Source organism: Thunnus maccoyii, chromosome 11 (genome assembly GCF_910596095.1).
Source record: "Thunnus maccoyii chromosome 11, fThuMac1.1, whole genome shotgun sequence".
Classification (NCBI taxonomy): Eukaryota; Metazoa; Chordata; class Actinopteri; order Scombriformes; family Scombridae; genus Thunnus; species Thunnus maccoyii.
Genome location: NC_056543.1, coordinates 28,330,289 through 28,351,868, shown reverse-complemented (window position 1 = coordinate 28,351,868; position 21,580 = coordinate 28,330,289). Strand labels below are relative to the sequence as shown.

At 40.4% G+C, this 21,580-nt stretch overlaps 1 protein-coding gene across 1 annotated transcript; it reads right to left on the bottom strand.

Annotated features, from left to right (window-relative positions):
* Positions 1-7,139: 7,139 nt before the first annotated feature.
* Positions 7,140-20,488, bottom strand: wdr3 (WD repeat domain 3). The gene is made up of 27 exons (XM_042425932.1): positions 20,387-20,488; positions 18,459-18,661; positions 18,111-18,320; positions 17,715-17,833; positions 16,954-17,032; positions 16,112-16,207; positions 15,597-15,701; positions 15,326-15,427; positions 14,170-14,270; positions 13,707-13,811; positions 13,344-13,574; positions 13,143-13,236; positions 12,953-13,054; positions 12,725-12,807; positions 12,266-12,404; positions 12,090-12,146; positions 11,075-11,175; positions 10,580-10,691; positions 10,183-10,317; positions 10,025-10,075; positions 9,605-9,670; positions 9,333-9,425; positions 8,918-8,968; positions 8,790-8,833; positions 8,522-8,650; positions 7,621-7,714; positions 7,140-7,533 (listed from the first exon to the last, which is right to left on the bottom strand). Exons 2-27 carry the CDS (start codon positions 18,630-18,632, stop codon positions 7,378-7,380), a joined length of 2,829 nt encoding a protein of 942 aa, XP_042281866.1. The 5' UTR covers positions 18,633-18,661; positions 20,387-20,488; the 3' UTR covers positions 7,140-7,377.
* Positions 20,489-21,580: the final 1,092 nt, after the last annotated feature.

Here is a 21,580-nt window from a genome sequence, read left to right as displayed (position 1 = left end):
AAGCTGACTTCAGTTCACTTCTACAAATTCACTCTCTCTTGCCTTTTAACGATCTCCTACAAACTGGACATTTTAGATTCTTACTGGATTTAGTTCTCAATGCACAAACGTGTATTGGCTTTACCGGCCCATTTTCCAAAAAGTATAAAAAGCTTAATTTAAAGTTGAATAACAGACTACAATTCCTCTAGGCTTTTCAGTTTAGCAGACAATCTGTGTTTTGCTTTGCTTATCCACATTTACGCCACAGTGTATTAAGATAATAACAGAGATTAAGCCTTGAGCAAACATTCAGCTCCATGTCATTTCATCGGTCAGCCAACACCACCCTGTAAATATCCCAGGCCAGTGCCGTTGTTAAAGTGTTTTTGGAGCAAAATCGGGGCAGAACAAGTCAGCTCGATTTTGTATTTATTTTCTGTGTTTAATTGGACAAATGAATAGCATTCCAGACCAGAAGCATAGTGGCATTATTGTTCTCGGAGAATAAACACAGAAGGGTCCTGCGTGGACTATAAAACTCCAGAATAAACAGCTCTCTCAAAGCCCAGTATTGAATGTCTGTTTATGACTTGTAATATGAAGTGCAGAGCTCTAAAATCACTAATTACATCAGCTATGTGGATTTCTGGGGAGAGCTCTTAAAAGGGGTATCGGTGGCTGTAAGTGTGTGTGTGTGTGTGTGTGTGCAGGCTTGTATAAGATAATATGTCTAATGTGTTTGTGGCTTTTAGGCTGTCTCGTGCCTAAGCGAATATATTTGGTCTATTTTACGCTTTTCTAAAAATGTGGGTCTATGTGCCTGGTCTTAACTTCATGCCTGTGTGTGTGTGCTCTAGTGTTACGAGCCTACGTGTGTTGTACATATGTGTATGTGTGTGTGTGTGTGGCTTCGTAACAGCCCATAGAGGGCTGACCTCGGTGCAGGGCGGGAGGAAAAAAATGGTTTCCTCTCCCCTGATCTCTGCAGACTCTGGTTATTAAAACATGTTTCCCTCTTCCGCTGAGATGAGAGGAGGTGAGCTGCTGACCCCCTCAACACGTGCAGTGAGGACTTTTTCAGCCAAGAGCGCTATTAAAACCTTGACATGGAAAAGAACGGTTATACAGGAGTAGATGAGATTATTTTTATTGATTAATTTGATAGATTTATTGTGGGATTCATTGCACCTCTGGAAACTAATTTACTTTGCACTTCTGGAAACCCAGACTTTACAGTCCTAGCACTCAATGCAGAATCAAAATCCTTTGGAAAATCATGGATTTGACTTGGACTTGAACGTTTTTGGATGATAATGATGAAAATTGTTGATTTTCCAAAAGGTTTTATTTATTTTCAGCCCAGAAAAATTATCAATTTAAGCAATTTCAACTCCACAAACAGACAAGAGAAGAGCAGTCACACCAACAAACATCAAGGAACGGAGTGTGAAAAGTCTTTGAGGACAGCCGAGGGGTGGAAAAAAGCAGAGAAAACACTAAGAAAGGAAACATTCATAGCTGTATGTGTGCAGCTATGCAGTTCAGCTCAGTTCAGTTAGTGGCCAGTCAGCTCTGTTGGCCGGCTTTACATGCACCATCACCTCATCACTCACCGGCCTGCCTGAACGCCCAGCAGCCACCGCCCACCCCTCCCACCCTGCTGCTGCTGCTGCTGCAGCAGCCACATTACAACTGCATCTCATCAGAATGACCCGCCACCTCATATCTCAGCTCAGGTATGGGCTTATTCATGAGTGCTGGACACAGATTTAACACGAGGCCCGTCGGTGGGATGACTGGTGGCCTGGCAGACTGATGGACGGCCTGCCTGTCGGTTGAAGCTGTTCTGCTGTCTAACTGGACGCCATTTTGACGGTGCTGAGGTCATCGCAGACAGGCAAACCAAAATGTGCTGCTGGGAAATATTCCTGGACACAAGAAGCTATTTTGATGAGCTGCTTGGCTAGTTCAATGAAATAAATTTTAAGGGTTAGAAGAAATATATTTGTTGCTGCCACGTAGGAAGATGTATTGCCTGAGATAAAATTAACACATGAAACCAATCACATTTGGAGTCGCAAGGCTTTCTCACAGCTACAGCGAAATGTCAAAGGTAGAGCTGTAAATTCAATTTGCATAAATTACTAGGAAATAATTATTGGAAATGTAAAACTAGGCTCGTAACGTTGGTAAAATTTTTAAGAAATACTGTATATTTCCCTCAAAACCATATACATTCAACATTTCTAGGGAACAAAGAAAAGTGGTGTTATTGTTGCTATAGATTTTCTTCCTTTGTGGATTCAACAAGGTTTCATACGTTTAGAAGGTCAGACACAAAGTCTTTACTGAATGAGGAAGGTGAAATATTTTTTTTAGGTAATTTCACATTGACATCAAATTGCCAATGCTCATAAAACCCGCAAAAACATTTGGCATTTTATAGAATAATTTATGACAACTTTTAAATGTCTAGAATTACTGTAACTGTAAGATCAACATGAACCAGGTTTCGTGCATTGGTTTAAACCATTTAAAGGATAAGTCTGCTGATATTCTTCTTTCTTGTTGTCAACAAATCCCATGAAAAGACAAAGCGTTAGTTTGTCTCTCAGTACTGTCTGACTTCTCTACCCTGTGTGTACCTCTCAGCCCCAAGACTATTCAGTCCTGCTGAAGACTTCAATTCTGAAAAAATGGATCACAAATATATATAGGTTAAATTTTAAAAATGCATACTAATTTCTTTAAACAGCTGGACACTGTTGTTTTTAACAAGTTCTTTCAGACGGGAGGAAATGGTGCATTTATAGGGCAATATTTTCAGCTGCAGGTTAATACACATCTGGTGCTCAAGAAAGTCCACAAACTGTGCAAAGGCTATCACATCATCATATAACAATATATATATTATAAGGTCCATCAGTTTATCAGTCAAAGCAACCACCTTATCTAATGAAAAACATAAAAATTGAAAACCCAAACTACTGCCAACCAAGTGAAAAAAAGAGGGTTTGTGGCTGATAGTAAGGAAAATAGAGAATATCACCATTCTTATCCTTGAAATGTTATTTGTCTATTTGGTCAGTCTGAATTATTCAAAAAATGTAGACTCAAAGTAATTATGATTTAAGCTACAAAAAGTGACATTTGAACCAACAGCAAGCTTTTTGATTAACATTTTAAACAAGCCATTAATATTATTCACTCTTTAGATTTTTAACAGTAAACTACAAACATCACTTCCTGCTGTGCTACAAGATAATTTTACTGTTATATATATATCTATATATATATATATATATATATAGATATATACATATATAACAGTAATTTTTCCTTAATTTTTTCATGTAATATTAATTAATTTACACTCTGTATTCTAACATGGCATACCCTAAATGTAGTGAATTGTAAAATGAATTGTGAACTAAAAATACAAAATTAGATACCGGACATGTTTCATGTTAATTGCATAATATATATTATATAATTACAACTACATGTATAAAAATAGTATAGACACATAGCTCTCTTCTGTGTTGTTCACTTCAGTTTCAGAGTTGCATTCAGAGTGCAAACTGTTGAACAGAAGAATACTGCAGCTGTAACAGGAGGCCTGTCACTGCCAACAATATCTATCTCAAGTATGGGTCATACACATTTATAGCTCATATCACATTCACCAGCTATAGACACCACCAAATCAAGTCAGCAGCTAGGGGTTGATCATATCCTGCAGTATATAATGTCATGCAGACCATATGATGACAGACTATAGCAGTGTCGACCACATAAAGTAATACTATCACCTGTCCATCAAAGTGTAATGCAAATACTGGCTGTAAAATAACACACTATACTCGGTATAGAGGCATCGCACATTCTAGACACTAACAGTTGTTGCCTGGTAGCTCCTGCAAGTAAGTAATCTGTAACACAGGAAGTGACGTGCTTTACATGTTCAGTCTGTTTGGAATATACAGAAAATGAACCAGATAGTAAATGAACCAGATAGTTAGCATGAGTTATGACAGAAATTATAGAAAATACAAGTAAAAGATGGCACTGTTTGATTGGCAGGTGATTTCTGGAAAGTGCATTATGATAACACTACTGCAATAAGAGCAGGGCAACAAAAATAAAAAAAAATCTTCATGTTTGTTCTTAATGTGTAAAGTTTGAAGGAAGATCTAGATCCTTACTTTAAAGGAATGCTCTGCTTTTTAGTATCAAATACCCTCTCTAAGCAAAGGAGCTTCTAACCTCCTAGAGCCACTTACAGGTGGTGAGTATTTGATGCTTTAATTTCATTGTAGGAGTGCTCCTTTAACTAACAAACATGGCGGCTGTAGAAAAGTGTGGCTCGTGGCTCAGCGCTGATCAGCACTAAAAGTGCCAGTGATGCCATGTGTGGATATTAGTGCAGAGATGACTAACTCTGCCCAGAGTATCTCTGACTTGTGGACGGCAGCCAGTGCTGGACTGTGTCCGACTCTCAACCATTATGGGCTGAGCGCTGCAGCAGGTGGCAGGAGGCCTGTAAGCTCCAAACATGGAACAGGATATGAGCCCAGATACCAGAAAAGACAACCTGGCGCCAGTTTTAGTAAAAGTCAAGACTGCCATCTAGTGACTGAAAGACAGACTATTCAGAGTTGTAAACAGTTTATTGTCTTTTCACCCTTGAAATAAGACCAAAAATGAAACAACCTTTTAACAAAACATCTGTATGACTGGGCTTATCTGAACAATAGCACACTTCCAACATCTACTGACAACGTGGCATTTAAATGTATTTAAAACTTTTAAGACTGAGTCAAAATTTAAGGGAATTAAAGCCTGCAAATGTGGAGTCAATATGGAAACTCTTCACAAAAAGGAACAGGGCAAAACATCAAACGATATCAGCACACTGCTGACAGACAACCATCTAAATTTAAGTGTCTCCACCTCACATAGAGATCTCCACTCCAGCCCAGGCAAATATTTAAATGATACAAAACCTCCACACAGAAATGGAAAGAAAACCATGTCCTTCTTGCTGCAAGGGTTTAGAAAAGGGCTGATTTTACAGCCACAAAAAACAAACCTGCCAAGTAATTATCTTTTAAAGCCCTCGTGTTTAGAATTTTTGTATTGGCAGAGTATTTTATAGCATCTTCCAAGTGATTATGACAGCATAGGGGAGCAGGTTTTTGTAGAAAAATGGAACAGTTCGTGTGAAATAAGTGCACTCCTCTCTCCTCTGACCCACTGGGGCCACATGCACTGCTGTCATTATTTTTTTGGTTTTAAAAAATTAATTTGGGTAAAAAGCCACATGAGACAAGATAAAGAGAAGCCAAGGAATCCTAGACTCCAGAGGAAGTAAAGTGTGAACAAACCATGTTTTATTTTACATGTTTGGTGATTGCATTATGAGATTATTCACGCTTTTCTGGTGACTTTTTCTTGATTAGATTTGCTGACAGCGTTGAACCTCCAAGTGCATCGACCACACTTACTTTAATAATTGAGAAATGATGTGGTGATCTCGTAATCCAACACCTGCAGCATACATGATGATCATACAGGCCTCAATTACACATGTAGATTGACCAGTATTGTCTTGATATAAAAAAGGTTCAAAGTAATTTGTTTCTGAGTCGAGCTGCTATATACTGTAAATATACAGTTTATGGTATTTTAGGTTCACTATATGACTGAAGTATCTGTCAAACACAATTAATTCTGAGGCCTGACATGACCACTCACTGTGTACCTACTTTGTGGCAAAGTTACACCCATGAGACTGAAATGTAATTAACAGACCTGTTCTTGATCAAAGTAAAGCTATGCAGTAATTTGCTCGCAGGTACACTAACCTTCAGAGAAAAAAGCTGTAAAAAAAAAAAAAAAAAAGAAAAAAGAAAAAAAGCTCAGATGAACAATAAAGTCAGGACTGTTTGCAGGAACAGCACAGATGGGAGAAATGCTGTTAATGTTTCATTTACACTGCGTCAGGCTGTTACTGAGCACAACACACCCAGAAAATACTGCTGTGGGATTTTATATCCAGATATTGCATGAGCCATTGAAAAATGCTGAACTATTATCTCCTACTGATCTACAACTCAATATGTGTTCACTGAAATGCCACATAGTTATTTTCACATTTAGCACAAATTACGGTGAAACACAGTTGTAGATTCAAGTTCTCCACTTCATCGTTGCGTTTTCCCTTTTCAAACACAGTTTATGATTAATTTAACTGCTGTTGGGTGCTAATACGGTGTCAGTGTTGTGCAAGAGTGTGAGAGTGCAGTCTGGGATTTTACTGAAGAATTTTTAATTTTGGGAGGTGTGACATTTACAGCCTTGAGACCAAATCCAGCCCTATAAAGTGCTGCTGGCCCCCTTTTTTTACAGCCCTGTAAATACAGAGTTAATTTGTTTTTTGTCCACCATGAGATTAAAACATGAACAGTGAGCGAGAGGTGTTTTAAAGGGTTCATTTCATTATTCCACAGTGCCCCACGGTCAGGAAATAAACACACTTGTGGAACATTAAGTGTCTGATGTGGGTGTGAAACTTTTTTAAAGGTCGCAGGATTAGAGGGCTAGACACTCCATAACGTATGCTGTTCGCATTTGAGTGAGAGAAAGAGCTGAAAACTGAGAAGCAACATTTTCTCCCCTGCTATGAAATATTTTTACCACATCTACGAGGCCTTAGGCCTATAAATTCAGGCTAAGTTACAAGGGCTGTAAAGTCAAGCCACATCTCCCTGATTTCAGTGGTGGCTGGTTGCAGCGAGGCCAACAGGGAACAGGAGAGCTTTTTCTTAAGACTAGCTCGAGACTTGCTGTGTGGGACAGAGCGGTCGCAACCTGGTGGTCTAGAGCTCAGGTGTTCTCTGACAGGTTTCAAAACCCCCGCCATGTCCTAACACTCTTTACCTGTTTTGGCTCCAGACCTGAAATACTCCCTTTAGGCCCCTAGGACAGAAACTAGCTTAAATCATACCTATCCTCCATGTGTGGTGATCATTGAGGGAGTACTAGTACAGCTTGAAACATGACATGTATCTATGTAAAGCTTAACCATGCATGGATGTGTTTTATAAGAGACCTAAAGCTGCAGAGAGAACTGCTGTATATACACACACACCACATTTCTCTCTGCAGTGGAGAATTTATTTTTATCTTGAAAGCCCCTATAAAACTTGACATACAGTGAGAAAAACTCGAGACACAGTTTGTGAAACGAAGCATGTTATTGAACATGTGTTACATCCTATCAGGATCTCATAACATTCAGAAACCGACAGCGTGATCCTCCTGGAACACAGCTGGGAGGAGATGGGGGGAGTGGATGTTTATACACAAACAGTCAAAAATGTCCATTTTGATTCAAGCGATGGTGAGGATGGCTCGCTCCCTCTTCCTCCTCTTCTTCTTCTTCTCCTGGAGTTGCCCCGTGGCGTCGCTGAAGAACATCACATCCTCTTTGCTCTCGATCTCCCGCTGGAGGAACTGCAGGGCGGCGCTGTTGAAGCCCATCAAGTCCTGAAAGAGGAAAAGTAGAGGTGTGATGAAGATGTTGTTCTCTGGTCTGGTCTAAAAGATGAACAGCTTTTTCCAGATGTTACTTACTCTAATTTCGCGAACTTTTGATAGAGTATTGGTCCGTAGCTCATCTATGACAGACAGCAGCATCTGGTTACTGGAGATCTGGCCAAAATGGATCCTAGAGAGAAAGAAACAATGATGTCAGCTCAGTCCGAAACTGTATACAGCAGATGATTCCATGGCAACTTGTGCAGGTTTATATAATAATAATAATATTTGCTCTACCAACTCTGGAAAAACAGTGGACAAGATTTATTGATCAATATTTCTGTTCTCAAACACTGAATGACCAGATCACTGCGCTATGAATATAAATGTTAACAGTCCTGTAGCCACTGTGAAGCAGCTGAATCTTCAGCCCTTTTCTTTTTATGGACATCAACAAGGTCTTATTATTTAAAGAAATAGAAGCCTCTTTAATCCTGCATCTTCAAATTCCTTAAATTGGATTAAATTAAATGATTCATTAAATCATATTCTCTAATATATTATACCATGCAGAAATAACCTGAACTGTGAAATAAGATTTTATTTCCTTCTATGTTTTAGTTTTTTTGTCAATGAATTATGTTGTTATGTTAATAAGATAACTGTATTTCTCAGTCAAACACATGCCTCATACATTCACTGATGGCTGTGCATGCTTGTAACCAGACAGGAGTCAGCTGAAACTCTGCAGTTTTTAATGCCAAAGCTTTCTTTATTGTTCTCAACGAGGAGCTGATAACCAACAAAACATACAAGCTTTTAGGTGGTATGATAGGTGAAAAAGCTTCTTAAAATGTATCAACTTTTTCCATTTTCAACAGTTTTCTTCTGTTCATTCTATGTCTGACCACCAAAGCTGTCCATGTATTTCTCATCATTTCTTTGCACTACTGAACACAAATCACCTTTGTCTTTTACACACCCGGGTTGAACTTACTTGAGCAGGAAGAAAAGGCAGCGGCAGACCAGCTCCACCTCCAGGCCCTGCTGGATGAAGCTGTTAAATAGCGTCAGCAGCTCGGGGACGTAAGGGAACGGTAACACCAACAGAGACACCTCCAGCTCGCTGATCATCACAACACACACAAAGAAAAACCCATTGAGTGTATTCATATACAAAATGCACTGCAAATGTTAGTTAGCAGCTGAATGAAGTCAGAGAGACACGGTACATTTAGTCCAGTCACTCTGGACTCACACCTCACCTGGATCTGACCTTCTTTATGACATCTAAAACGTAGCGAGACGGCTGCAAGAAGGACAGAGACAGAGTTACCTACAACTGAAAACTCATGCAATACATTCGATCTTTCGTATATTCTTCATCACTTACTGAAACATTTCCAAAGGCCACAAGAATAGGGTTGGGATTCGGCGGAGGTAGCTGCAAAACATCAGCCGTTTGTCAAATTTATTAAATAAACCATACTTAAAATTACATAAACTGATCACACTGAAAGAAAGTTTTTGATTTTGCTTCCATAAACAACGGAAATCCATCCAAAGTTTTTTAAATCATTCATATGTTTTGGGAGTACAAGTTGCAACATCACAGTAAGATAAGATTAATCTGTGATGTTTTATCAGTGCAGTTGCAGCTGCTGGATAAGTCCCCTCATTCAGCATCTGCCCGGCATTACTTAACTAAGATGTTTGCTCCACACCCCATGCCTCTAGGACGGGGAGCAGCAGTGTATTAGTGTCACACAGAGGTTGTAGAAAGTAGGATATCTGGATAATGTATCTACCTCTTTGCCCTCTCTCCTACAAGCATATTTATGCTCTTCCATCTTCCTTTCTTCATCTTTGTAAAGCTCCAGAGCCTCCATGATCCGCTCTGCCTGTATAGAAAATCACATAACAGCAAGGACATCAGCGAAGAACACGGAGAACTTCTCATTCATAGGTCGTCTATGAAGACTGAAGGAGTTTGTGGCACAGGACGGTGAAGAATGTCAGTCACAGAAACAGCAGACAACAAAACCATTGCTTCTGACTATAAGAGGTGAAGTGAACTCACAGCTTTGACTGTTTCAACGGTCTTCTTGCCAGCTGGTGCTGCTTCTCCTTGAGTCTCTCCAGGCACCTGTACAAACAACCAACAGATTGAAACAAGTCAATGCCTCACTTAAATCCATCTCATACAACAGACGTACAGCTTTTGTTTTTTGTAATTTTCTTTCATTTAGCTCGTGTGTCCTGGTGAGAATGACGCCATGTCAAACTGTTATTTAGGCGGCATGAAAAAACTTGGACATCTGAGCATAATAAAGTAATGCTCATGTCAAATCTGGATTTGACCCATCCACACCACCACAATCTCAATGCTGCCTTGCTTGAAACAGGGCAGTGTGAAGCTTCATTATTCAAACACAGGTAATGTCTGGTGGAAAGTATAAAGACGCCGATGAGGTCCGGAAATTGGAAACTGAGCGCTCACCACAGGCATATCTCCTTTGGCCATGCTCTCCTCAAACTCTGCTTCTCGCTCCTGTGAGAACAAAAAACAGGGTGATTTACAGACCTGAAGGAATTGTCTTTGAGTTTATTTATCTGATTAACTGTCAAATCATTTGTCAACCCTGTCCTCCACCTCACCATTTCACGCTCCTCCTCCAGGATGATGGGCTCCCTGGTCCTCTCCCACAGGCGCAGGGACTTGTCATGGGATGACGACACAATATGGTCACCGTTGGGGCTGATGGTCAGACACCAAACCTCCCGATGGTGACCCTTTGAGGCAGAGAAGACAGCCGAATGTCACACTGACTGTTTTTGTGAAGACATTCAGGGTCACCTTACGATTAACCATTATGATTTAGCCAGCATGCGTTCAAATGTATCTAATCTATTATGACAAATCTGCTATACAGCTGACAAGTGAGGTGCGGCCCTTTTTGCATTACGGCGTTTAAGATGTGAAGCAACGCTCCCAGAGTACACATGGGCTAAGCCACTGGACTCCAAACATCAAGGATAAGGAGAAAACAATCACCTCGAGCGTCTGGATAAGCTCAAACTTGTCAGCGTCCCACTGTTTGATCTTCTTGTCCTTTCCTGCTGTGAAGAACAGGTGAGTCTTGGGGACAAACTGGAGGAACATGACGCTGCAGAGAACAAAAAAAACAGTGAGAGAAGGGAGAGGAAGTTATTCCAGCTGATGGATAAAACATAGTAAAAATGACAAAACAAGCAACGCAGACAATTAGAGAAAAATAAATACAGAGAGAGGAAAAGAAAAAACACCAAGGACAGAAGGTGAGATGATCCATGAGAACACAGATGAGCTGTGAGATGAAAGAGCAGCTGGTGTGAGATCACAGGGCAGGCCGAGTTAACAGGACATGGATCAGAGTCCCTGACCACAACAGATGAAGTCAGAGCTGGAAACTCAACAGCCTGCAAAATGATTTCATCATCATACATTTGATAAAAACTGTTCCAAACACCCCGAGGCTGTTTGGTGTGAGTCTGTGTTGTTGGGTGTTACCTGTCGTCATGAGCAAACATGGAGCGGTGACAGTCGCCGAAGTCCAAACCCCAGATTTTCACGTTTCTATCAGCGGAGCCAGTGGCGATGAGTGTGTTGTCCTGGTTTAAAAGAAACACGAGGTCAGAGTCGGGGAGGCAGGACTTGAGGGTCAATGATCAGTTTTCTTGTGATTTACATGACTCTCTGTTTGTAACAGAGTTCAATTCAAAGATGATCAACCAGGTTTAGAGTCGCAGGTACGAGAGATTCCTTTGACCCCTGCTCAAGATTAAGTTAACAAGTTTTTGTTAAACATTGTGAAACTTTTCCCTCAACAAATAAAACGCTTCCTGCTGCTCTCAGTGACTTTTGACTTCAACCCAACAATTCGTCTTCCTGTTCAATTGTTGACATCGGACATTATCCAAGAAAAATCTAGCTGCATTTGTAAATAAGTGTAATTCTCTCACATATCCAGGAGACTAAGAACAACACTATGAAAGATAGACGACACAGCTGTATTGTCAGCTCACATTACACAGATTTCACAATCATATCAAACTGACATTAATATCACTGTTTTCTCAGTAATTCACAGCTGTATATAACAATAATTCCTAATAATGTAACTGCATCAATTAATGTGATCTTAAACCAAATAAGTGCCAGTAAATGTATGGATGTATTGACCAATTAAAAAATAACTTTTTGTTTTTGCTGAAGTTGACACTTGCTTATTATAAGATGATGAGCTTCCTAAACAGTGTTTCCTGTAGCACAATAACATCGTCCAACAGTCCGCAACCACATAGAAAAAAGTTATAACTAATGTTACCGTCTATGTCAGACAAGAGAAAATATTCTAAACCTTTTTTTTTATACATTTTAATACCTTCTAAGGCCTTTTTTGAGAGAACTGAATTCAGTGCTTTTAAATACTTTTCAAGACCTGCAGATACACAATTGTTACCACCTTTATTAATGCCTAACAGCAGCTGATAGCTTTCAGTTTCTGCAGGTTAAGAGTACTCACATGTGAGATGTCCAGACAAAGTACAGGCAGCTTGTGTCCATACAGAGACAGGAAGAACTGAAACGGCAAGAGGTAGAAATGTTTAATACAGTATAAACAGAATCTATGACACTATTTATGAAGTAGAACAGGCAGTCCTCATGTTGTGCACTGAAGGTTTATGTGTGAGTGTTCACCTTCAGTGTGTCTGTATAGAAGACTTTGACGGTGCAGTCTAACAAAGAGACGGCCAGCAGTCTGTGATCAGGAGAGAACTTCACACACAGGACGTCTTCCTCCAGCTGCAGAGTGCGCATGTGTTTCACTGTCAGCCTCCTGCATCACACAAACACACACTATTATCTGACACGATATCACATACAGTAGTAGTTAGTTAGACTAAGTATTCACTCACATAACTGACGCGCTGGGGTCAGTTATGTGAGGGCTACCCCAACTATTCATATCAATAAAACATGTAGTAAAGACTCTTTTTAGCATGAAAAACAATTTAATAAAGATTTCTCCTGTAAGGAAAAATCTGGAAAGATCTCTGTTGTAACCAAGTAAGACTTTGAGATCCACTGAGTCTCTGTCCAAGATCATCCTAAATGAACCACACAGACTTCTGAACATGGAAGGAGGTGGTGACCTACTTCTGGCTGGTCCCCTGGTCTTTGATCAGCTCAAACTCCCAGAACTTCACGGTCTTGTCTGCACCTCCTGTCACGATCCCCCTCTAGAGGAATGACACACACATGCACACGACAAATGAAAAAAACCACAGGAAATAGCCAGTGCATACAGTTAGAAGATCTGAATAATGCAAAGGTGTAACATGGTGAGGCAAAGACAGACAGAGGGCTGTATGCACTCAGGTATACCTGGTCTGGAGCCAGGCAGAGGGACCACAGGGCTCCGTTATGGGCATCTATGGTCTCCAGGAGGCTTCCTGAGGCCAACTCAAAGATCTGCAGCTTACCACTCTGACAGGAAAACAAGAGTCAGTGAACACATTGAATGAACCCAGACAAATTTCTCTTAACAGGTCAAAACGTCTACAGCCATGAATACCTTAGTTCCCAGAATGATCTGTCTGTCTCCAGGCACAAAGAGGGAGCAGAGGGCGTATTCACAGGCCATGGTGCGAATCACCTGCAGAGTCGACCTGTGGACGTGGGATGGGGTCATCGTGTTAGACAGCCAATCAATGCCAGCGACGTCTCTTGTGAAGAATGTGACAAAACCGATAAAAACACTTTGAAGCAGTTTCACCTGTTCCACACTTTGACTGTGTCTCCGGAGGCGGACAGGACGGCCAGGTTGTCGGAGCTGAAGGCCAGCGTGCGGACGTCGGTGCGGTGGCCGCCGAGGGTGAGGCGAGCCGTCTTATTGGCTGTGGGGGTTTTGTCTGTGGTCTTCAGGCTGTAGGTCTCAATGGTGTTGTTCTGCAGCAACAGCGCCACCTTCAGCTCGCCGCCCGCACATGACAGACACTCCACCCATCTGAGAGGACAGAGAACATGTGTGTGAGGAGGTTGGGGAGTTAGTATGCAGCTAGTGGCTTTATGAGTCTAGTTTGGAGGAATGATTGTGCTTTTGAGGGCCTAATGTTGTTTAATTTAAAATATTACTGACCTGATCTTGGCAGAGGCCTTGATGTTGGTCAGTCTGATGATCTCGTCCTTCAGCATCCTCTCCACAACCGGCTCCTCTGCCTCCTCACCTGTATCATCCTGAGTCCTACAGCAGGGGGCACACAACATGCTCACACTTTCACACCAGTATGGCTATAATAATATTAATAATATAGCACAGCAGGGGCAGAAGTAGCTGCTTTGGTTGATTAAGTACTTAAATTAGTAGTAGAAGGCATAACAGTAGTAGTAGAAGTAAGAGAGGCAGCAGTATTATTAGCACAACTTAGCAGATAATCAAGTAGCAGTAGAAGATATTTTGTTGGTATCAGCAGTAGAGGCGATACAGACAGATGGACAGTAGAAGTATTAAAAGTAATGTGCTGTTATACATTTACATACAGTAATGAACAGTAATAAAGGACATGAGACTAAACAGAAATACAGATCTTTCATGTTCTTACTTGGCTGCCTTCTTTTTAGCTTTCTTCAGCTTCTTTGTCATTTTCTTCTGCACTTCCTCCTCTGACAGCACAGTGAAGAGCTCCAGGACTGAATCATTGCCCTGATGAGTGGGGTGACAGATGTCTGATGTTTGACATAAAGCATTTATTGCCTGTGTATAAAATATCAATCATGCATTTGATGATAAACACGGGCTGCGTTGAATCCAAAGCCGACTTCAATTAACCGACACGGCTCTATCGGCTGGCCTCATGTCTTGTCTTATCGTTAATACTTAAAGGATGTGGCTGGCGATCATCTATGTTTTTCTTGTTGTCGACAAATCTCATTTGCGGAGCCGAACCGACAACGAACTCATCCTTCTTACGAGTATTGTGTGTATATGCAAAGTCACTATTAAAAACACATCAATGAGCTGCGCTGCTGCACTGGCTGACATGTTCCTTCATCCCTGAAGAGAGCGGTTATCACGGCTTGTTTAGAAACTGCTCTAAAGAGTGCTGTTCTCTTCAGGGGCGAAGGAACATGTCACCCAGTGCAGCAGTGTGGCTCAATGACATATTTTAACAGTATTTGGAGAGAGGAATACGATGAATACACGCACGGCACCAGGATGAGTTTATTGTTGGTTTGGCTCTGTTGTTGTTGACAATAAGAAAAATATAAAAAAAATGGCTAGCCAAACCCTTGAAGAGGCACATTTGAAGACACCGCAATGACTACAGCTGACAGCCAGCTGAACGCCATCAAGCATGTTTATTGTGTCTGTCCTTGCATGAGAGGAAATAACTTGTCAGTTCACAGTTTTACTAATCCAAAAAACATTAAGGAAAGACAAACTAGCCAACAAATCGTGAATCTCATCAAACAGTCTTGTCATGTGGTCGGAATACAAACAAATGGGTCTATAAAGCTTTTCTGTGCGCTGGTGCTGTCAATCTGTGGTCTGATGCTTGTGGACGAAGGAAAAATGAGCAGAAACCGCACCAAATATGTGAGTTTTAGATTTCTCATTGTCGGTGTGATGTTTGTGTTGTTTTCTATGTCAAGCGGAAAATAATTCGGATTTTTCCTGAGTTTCTCGAGGGAATCCTGACTTTCCCTGCGTTGTGTGTTGCTGCTATTTCACACACCCGAAGACGCTTCAACACTCACGTGGCAGGCGATGATTCTGGCCTTCTTGTCTGTTGTCAGTGACACCACTCTGTCTCTGGCCTCTCTGAGGATGGAGCCCGCTTTCTTACAACTCAAGATCCGCTGAGGAAAAGAGAGAGAAGACAAAGTTTAAAGCCGAGGAGAAGCAGAAGAGATTTGACACACCTTCCGTTTACATGAACCATAAGAAATCACTGCACATTCTTTTCTTTTCCTTCACTAAGGTCTCAGATATACCAAAAACACATTGCATTGATGACATTTCTCATACCTCTTCAGGACTCTCATCCACCTCTTCGTCATTCTCTTCATCATCGTCGTCGTCATCCAGCAGAGTTTTCCCCTTCTTCACCTTGGGCTCACCTTCAGCTTTTTCCTGAGCAGGACCCAAGAAGACAGACAGAGTTCAACATCAACAGACTACACTGCACAACACCTGCTGCCTGTTATAGACAGTTACAGTGTTATAATGTGAGCGGTGTCCTTGTTACAGGCTAATAATTAGGGTTTGAATTAATATTCAGTTCATCTGATGGTGGGATTTTTGGCTTTTAAACCTCACAGAGATCTGTTTTATCAGAACTTTTGAAATATGTCTTGCTTGGTTTTTGTCACATAAACATTTTCCTTTCTATGTGACTTTTGACAAAGTCTCCATAAATGACAGCGACTCTTCTTTTTTATTCCAAATAAATCAGAAAGAGAATAAACCAGACCTTTGTTCTCAATATACACCAAATCCTGCTGTATGTTGAGAACAAAGTGTCCAGCTGAGTTCTTCCTCACCTCCTGCAGGTAGCTGATGTCCCAGGCTCGAAGTTCACTGTCTGCTGAACCTGTTAACAGCCTGTTCTCCTGGTTCAACAGCGCCATGCCCCACACCTAACACACACACACACACACACACACACACACACACACACACACACACACACACACACACACACACACACACACACACACACACACACACACATAGCTGTAATGTAACTGTCCAGTACATGATTTATTTCACTTTTTGTTATAACAAACTAAAACCCATGAAGATGTGTAGAAATGTGTGAGTGTCACATAGAAAAACCTGCTGGTCCAGATAAAAAACACACTTCACATTTTTAGTAATTCCTCTTAAATTTAAAGATGTACAGTCCTGCTGATTACGCTGTGTCTCAGTCAGAGTGAACTAATCATCAACCAACATTCAGTGAAATGAATCAATCCTTCTCCTCTGCCTAATGTCAACAGCACATATAACATAATATAATGACCTTTTTTTTAGACAAAACTCAGGCAACTTTAACTATGTCAGCTCTGTTTTAGAAAGTGTGAGAAGTGACTGGTTGCATTTACAATAAATTCAGTAACATGAGGGGTGTTTCATTAAGCCAGATCACTTTGGTTTTTTAGGCTCATTCAAGACAGACCTGCTTTTCTGAGTCACCTTTAAGAAATATCCCTCTGAGCCCCGTTATACAAACAAGGCTTAACTAATCCAGGTTAACTTCACCACTTAACATCAGTCAGGTAAACAATCCTGTTCATTTTCAGTAAGATAACTTTTGTTACCCTTCCTCAGACAAAGCATCCTCTTCTTTATGTTAATGTTTATAGAGTAAGTAGCCACTCACCTCACTGCGGTGGCCCACCATAGTCTTGAAGCAATGCTGTGTGTCCAGATCCCACCACTTCACAAAGCTGTCCTTGGAGCTGCACAGGAGCAGAGAACACAGAGGGACGAGCTGTGTTAGTAACACTGCAGGTCTTGATTTGATGTTTTTATGTAATTTATATGTATCTGCTTAGAAACAATGATGTTTGAAACATAACGCCACAAATACCACACATACAAAGTAATAGCATGCTTAGTGACGACAGATGAGAAATATCATCATCCCAAATTAGTATAAAATTCAAATGGAAGTCTGAGTAGTAATGTGCTCATTTGCTAAAATTGAATGAGGTCAAACAGACAGATGGTGCAAGTAAAGCTCTAACTTCCATCTCTGAATATGGAGCTCTGCAAAATATGGCAAGAGCTCTTTAATATGGAATATTTTTTGCAACAGCTGCTGAAAGTGATACATAATGCAAGACTTCTAATTGTCTGAATTCAGACACATGACATTTGACATTTGATTGCACGCCATCAATTTAGTTTTCTGGATTTCTGTTAGTGAGCAATGAGCTGCAACATCAACGTCTGGCAGCAGGTTAAATACGGTCCCAGGACATTTGCTTTTTGGCTTAAGAATGAAATTTCCTCTTCTCCTCCCTACTGATCACGCATGTATGTATGTGTATGTAAAACTATAATAACAAGTTTAACAGTGCAGGATTTTTAGAGGCAGAAATCTGTTGTTTGCTTTAAGGATCTAACAGTATGTGTTACCTGGTGACCAGGAGGTTCTTGTCTTTGAGGAACAAGGCCTGTGTGATGATGTCTTTATGGCCTTTCAGCCTGTACAGACCACACTCATTGATGATGTCCCACACAATCACATCTGTGTCCTGAAGGGGGAGGAAAAGGTAATAACATGATAAATACATGCAATGACAAACAGGCTATATTCAAAATCGCTTGCCCAGAATCCAGGTTGGAATAAACTGAACCATTTGAAACCCATTCTAGCCTCTACTGATTTTATAATCTGTGTAACTACATTCTCATCTTGATCTCAAAGGCTGCCGTCTCCTCAACACACCATCCCCATGTGTAGATTTAAACATGTGAACGTTTTAAAACACAAACCCAAACTATGACCGAGTCCAAACCCTCCTGATTTACCTTGGAACCAGTGACGAGCCGTGCTCCCAGCGTGTCATAGTGTATGACGGTGACAGCGGACTTATGGCCGTTAAAGGAGACGTTGCTCTCGCCGTTCAGGAGGCTGAAAATCCGCACAGCGCCGTCCTCGTAACCCACGGCGATATGGACGCCATCAGGTGAGGCGCAGAGAAAGGTCACCTCGTGTTTCTGTCCCTGCAGGATCAGGACCTAGACAAAGAGACAGAAAAGACAGAATTAAAGATAATCTGAGTTGCGAGGACTTCCGAAAGTTGCTACAAATGTTTTTGCCCGACACCCGGTCCTGTCTTTCATTCCACTTCTGTCCTAATCACATCTTCTTCTCACCTTCTCTGCTTTGCGGATGTCCCAGATGAAGACATGTTCACATGCAGCCACGGCAACGTAGCGCCCCCTCTCCCCCCCACGCAGGGTCACATAAGAGATGTTGGCTTTCTGACCGCCGATGATTCCGAACACTGCGCTGGCAGCGTAGCGCAGGTACTGTTTGGTCAAACCCATGACCAGCAGCCTCAAGGTGACGCTGATCCCTGTTAAACAAGAACATTGCAGAGACTTGTTAGGATGATAGAAGGTCTCTGTCATGTTGAAAGAGTAAAGAGTCTTCACCAAACTATTGTCACAATGTCAGAGGCAAATTATTGTCTAAAATATTATCATATGCTGTGGCAGAAGTGTTTGACTTAATTGGAACTCAGTGATTTTTCCCAAACCACACATGGACCAAACCTAAAGAGACTAAAAGTGCACATAAGTATCCACACATTTTGGTAATTATAGAATATATATTATGGTTTTTGAATAGACTTGATAATTGGTACATTCTGCAAATTGCACATTTGTTAAGAACTGTGCTTTACTGACACAGCTAGTTAAACACAGAAACACAAACTGCTGACTACACAAAACTCAGGATGTTTTCAAATGCAAAATCAAAGCCACTGAACTTTCAATCCATCACCACTTTCCAGGGCTCTGAGATTGAGTCTGTATCTCAATAAGAATATCCAGGAATCGTTCTAGATGATCGTCTCTCTTTTAAGCCTCACATTCAGAAATTTGTGAAAAACCTGAAGTTGAAACTGGGTTTTTATTTTAGAAACAAGTCCTGCTTTCCCTTCCAGGCCAAAAGGAGACATGTTGCTGCCACCTTTATGTCTGTGCTGTACTATGGAGCAATGAGGTTTATTACAAATCTTAAAGCCCTTACTCATCATTGCTCTTTGTATGCTCGGGTTGGATGGTCTGCTTTGTCCACCCGTAGACTTACCCATTGGCATAGTCTTATTTATAAAGGCTATTCTTGGTCCGTTTCCATCTTACCTACAGATTTATGTTAAGCAGAAAAGTATGAGGAGTTATTGCCTCCCCAAGACTTATTCCTATGCTGCTTCGTATGCTGCTCCCTCTGCTTGAAATCAGTTGCTAAATCACCTGAATCTTCAGGAGCTGGTTTCACTGGATGCATTTAAAGTCATTCTAAATGACTTCTAAATGATAGAGGCAGACACATCTGGCTGCAGATGTTTTGACTGACTCTTATTGCCCTATGTTTTTTATGTCTGCAACTCTGTTTATTGTGTTGCTGCCTGCTTTGGCCAGGTCGCTCTTTAAAAGAGATTTTTTAATCTCTTAAGGCTTTTCCTGGTTAAATAAAGGTTAAAGACATGAAAATGAATAAATAAAAAGAGTATAACACACTTAAAAGTGAGTTAATAGTCACCGACCTTAGTGTGCTGCCTCATGATATCTTAATGCTTTACTATGTGTCTTTGGTAACGTTAAACCATATTGACTTTATAGTTATATCTCCTGTGGTCTGACTGTAATACTCGTAGAGGTATATTAAATGATTATAGTCCATCTTGTGGCTAATATGCTAACATGCTATTAAATAAATTATAATCCAACTACAAACTTCTTTTCTGTATATTTTAGCTAGTTACAGCAAGCTAGTCAACGTTTGTCGGAAGAGTGTTTGTTTTGTTACACTATAATGCCCGAGTGGGCGGGGTTCGTGTCGTTTGACGGAGGAATCAACTCAGTTCGCGACTAACCCCGCCCGCCCAGCTACAACTTTAATACAAAACGAGTACATCTGTGGTTCCTGAACCCACGTGGAGACGTTTCTGAGTAAATGTGGCTCATAAAATCAGATGTATTATATAGATATGCGTCTGTATATGTTTTATAAGAAGTTGGCTTTCCTATCTTTGTTGCAGCTCGTTTTATGTTCAGTTAGTTTATGCTCTTACCTCTGAAAGGCGGCTCTTAGCTAGTTGTGTCGTCCTATGTTGTGTTGAGCTCGAAGTGTTTCAGGCATAACACATCGATCACACATCTATACAAACAGTAAAAGAAAGGATGGCTTCTTGTTGTCACCATGAACTGCTATTGTGTATGTACGAGTAAAACATACAATTATCATTACAACTATATTCAACTGCATTTTTTGGACAAAAGTACATGAAACTGACAGCTTTGTCATTTTTTTAGGGGCTCGATCGCTCTCAATCTATTGCTTTTGTCTGCGAGCCAGAAGAAGCAGAAAACACTCAGAGACTTTTTTATAAACTCTATCGATTCTTGGAAAATAAATTCCTCATATTTCGCTAGAGATAATATATTTGACATATTTTATTCATTTTACTGCCGGTAAGAGGTGTCAGATCACCGTAAGTGATTTTGCGGTTCAGAAAAATGCCGTGACTTCTCACACGTCCCTAAACAACCATAGCGGAAGTGTTTTTCGCTTATTATTACTATTAGTCAGCTGATTAGGAAAAGAAGACAAGCGTCAAGTGCAGTAGAAACAGCAAGGACAGCACCGGAAACTTGCTACAAATTAAAGCGTGTGTGAGTTTGGTATGAGGGCAGGACTTTACAAACATCAAAGTGGAGGAAGAGCAGCTGCAAAAAAACTACCAACACATTTAATGTACAAGGATTACCGACTGGTGTCCCGAATAAACTATTGTAAGAAACAACCTTCATAGCAAAATGTCAACTTATTTCTTCTCAAAACATTATTAGTTGTGTAATTAATGTCACCTGAAAAAAATATTATTATTATTTTAGGAAAGTTACAGTTAATTTGCATATTGTGTAAAATGAAAATATATACTTTAATACAAATTGCAGCTTTTATCCCAAGTACAGTCTTTCCACAAAGGTATCCATCCTTTCAGTCATTGTGAGTCATTCACCTGTTTTTTTTTTGTTTTTTTTGTTTTATTAAACAAAAGATCACTCATTTTCTGTTTCATCCAGATCACATACTGATTACATTTGACTTCTTTCTTTCTAAGCAGAGTAACTAAGTAACTACTGTATGTTTCAATAAAAAAAGCAAAATACTATCTCTATAATCGAAACATAAACATAATCTCTGATAGGTTCAACATATGATCAAAATATAGAAATATTATGCAATTTGTTACAGTTAGGCC

Bases quoted from the DNA above. Each gene is read 5' to 3' on its own strand.
- wdr3 (XM_042425932.1), bottom strand. From the start codon at position 18,632: ATGGGTTTGACCAAACAGTACCTGCGCTACGCTGCCAGCGCAGTGTTC. The intron at 10,692-11,074 runs GTAACACCCAAC...TGTTCTCTGCAG, and splicing joins ATGTTTGCTCATGACGACAG to CGTCATGTTCCTCCAGTTTG. The intron at 10,076-10,182 runs GTGAGGTGGAGG...TTGTTCTCACAG, and splicing joins TGGAGGAGGAGCGTGAAATG to GAGCGAGAAGCAGAGTTTGA.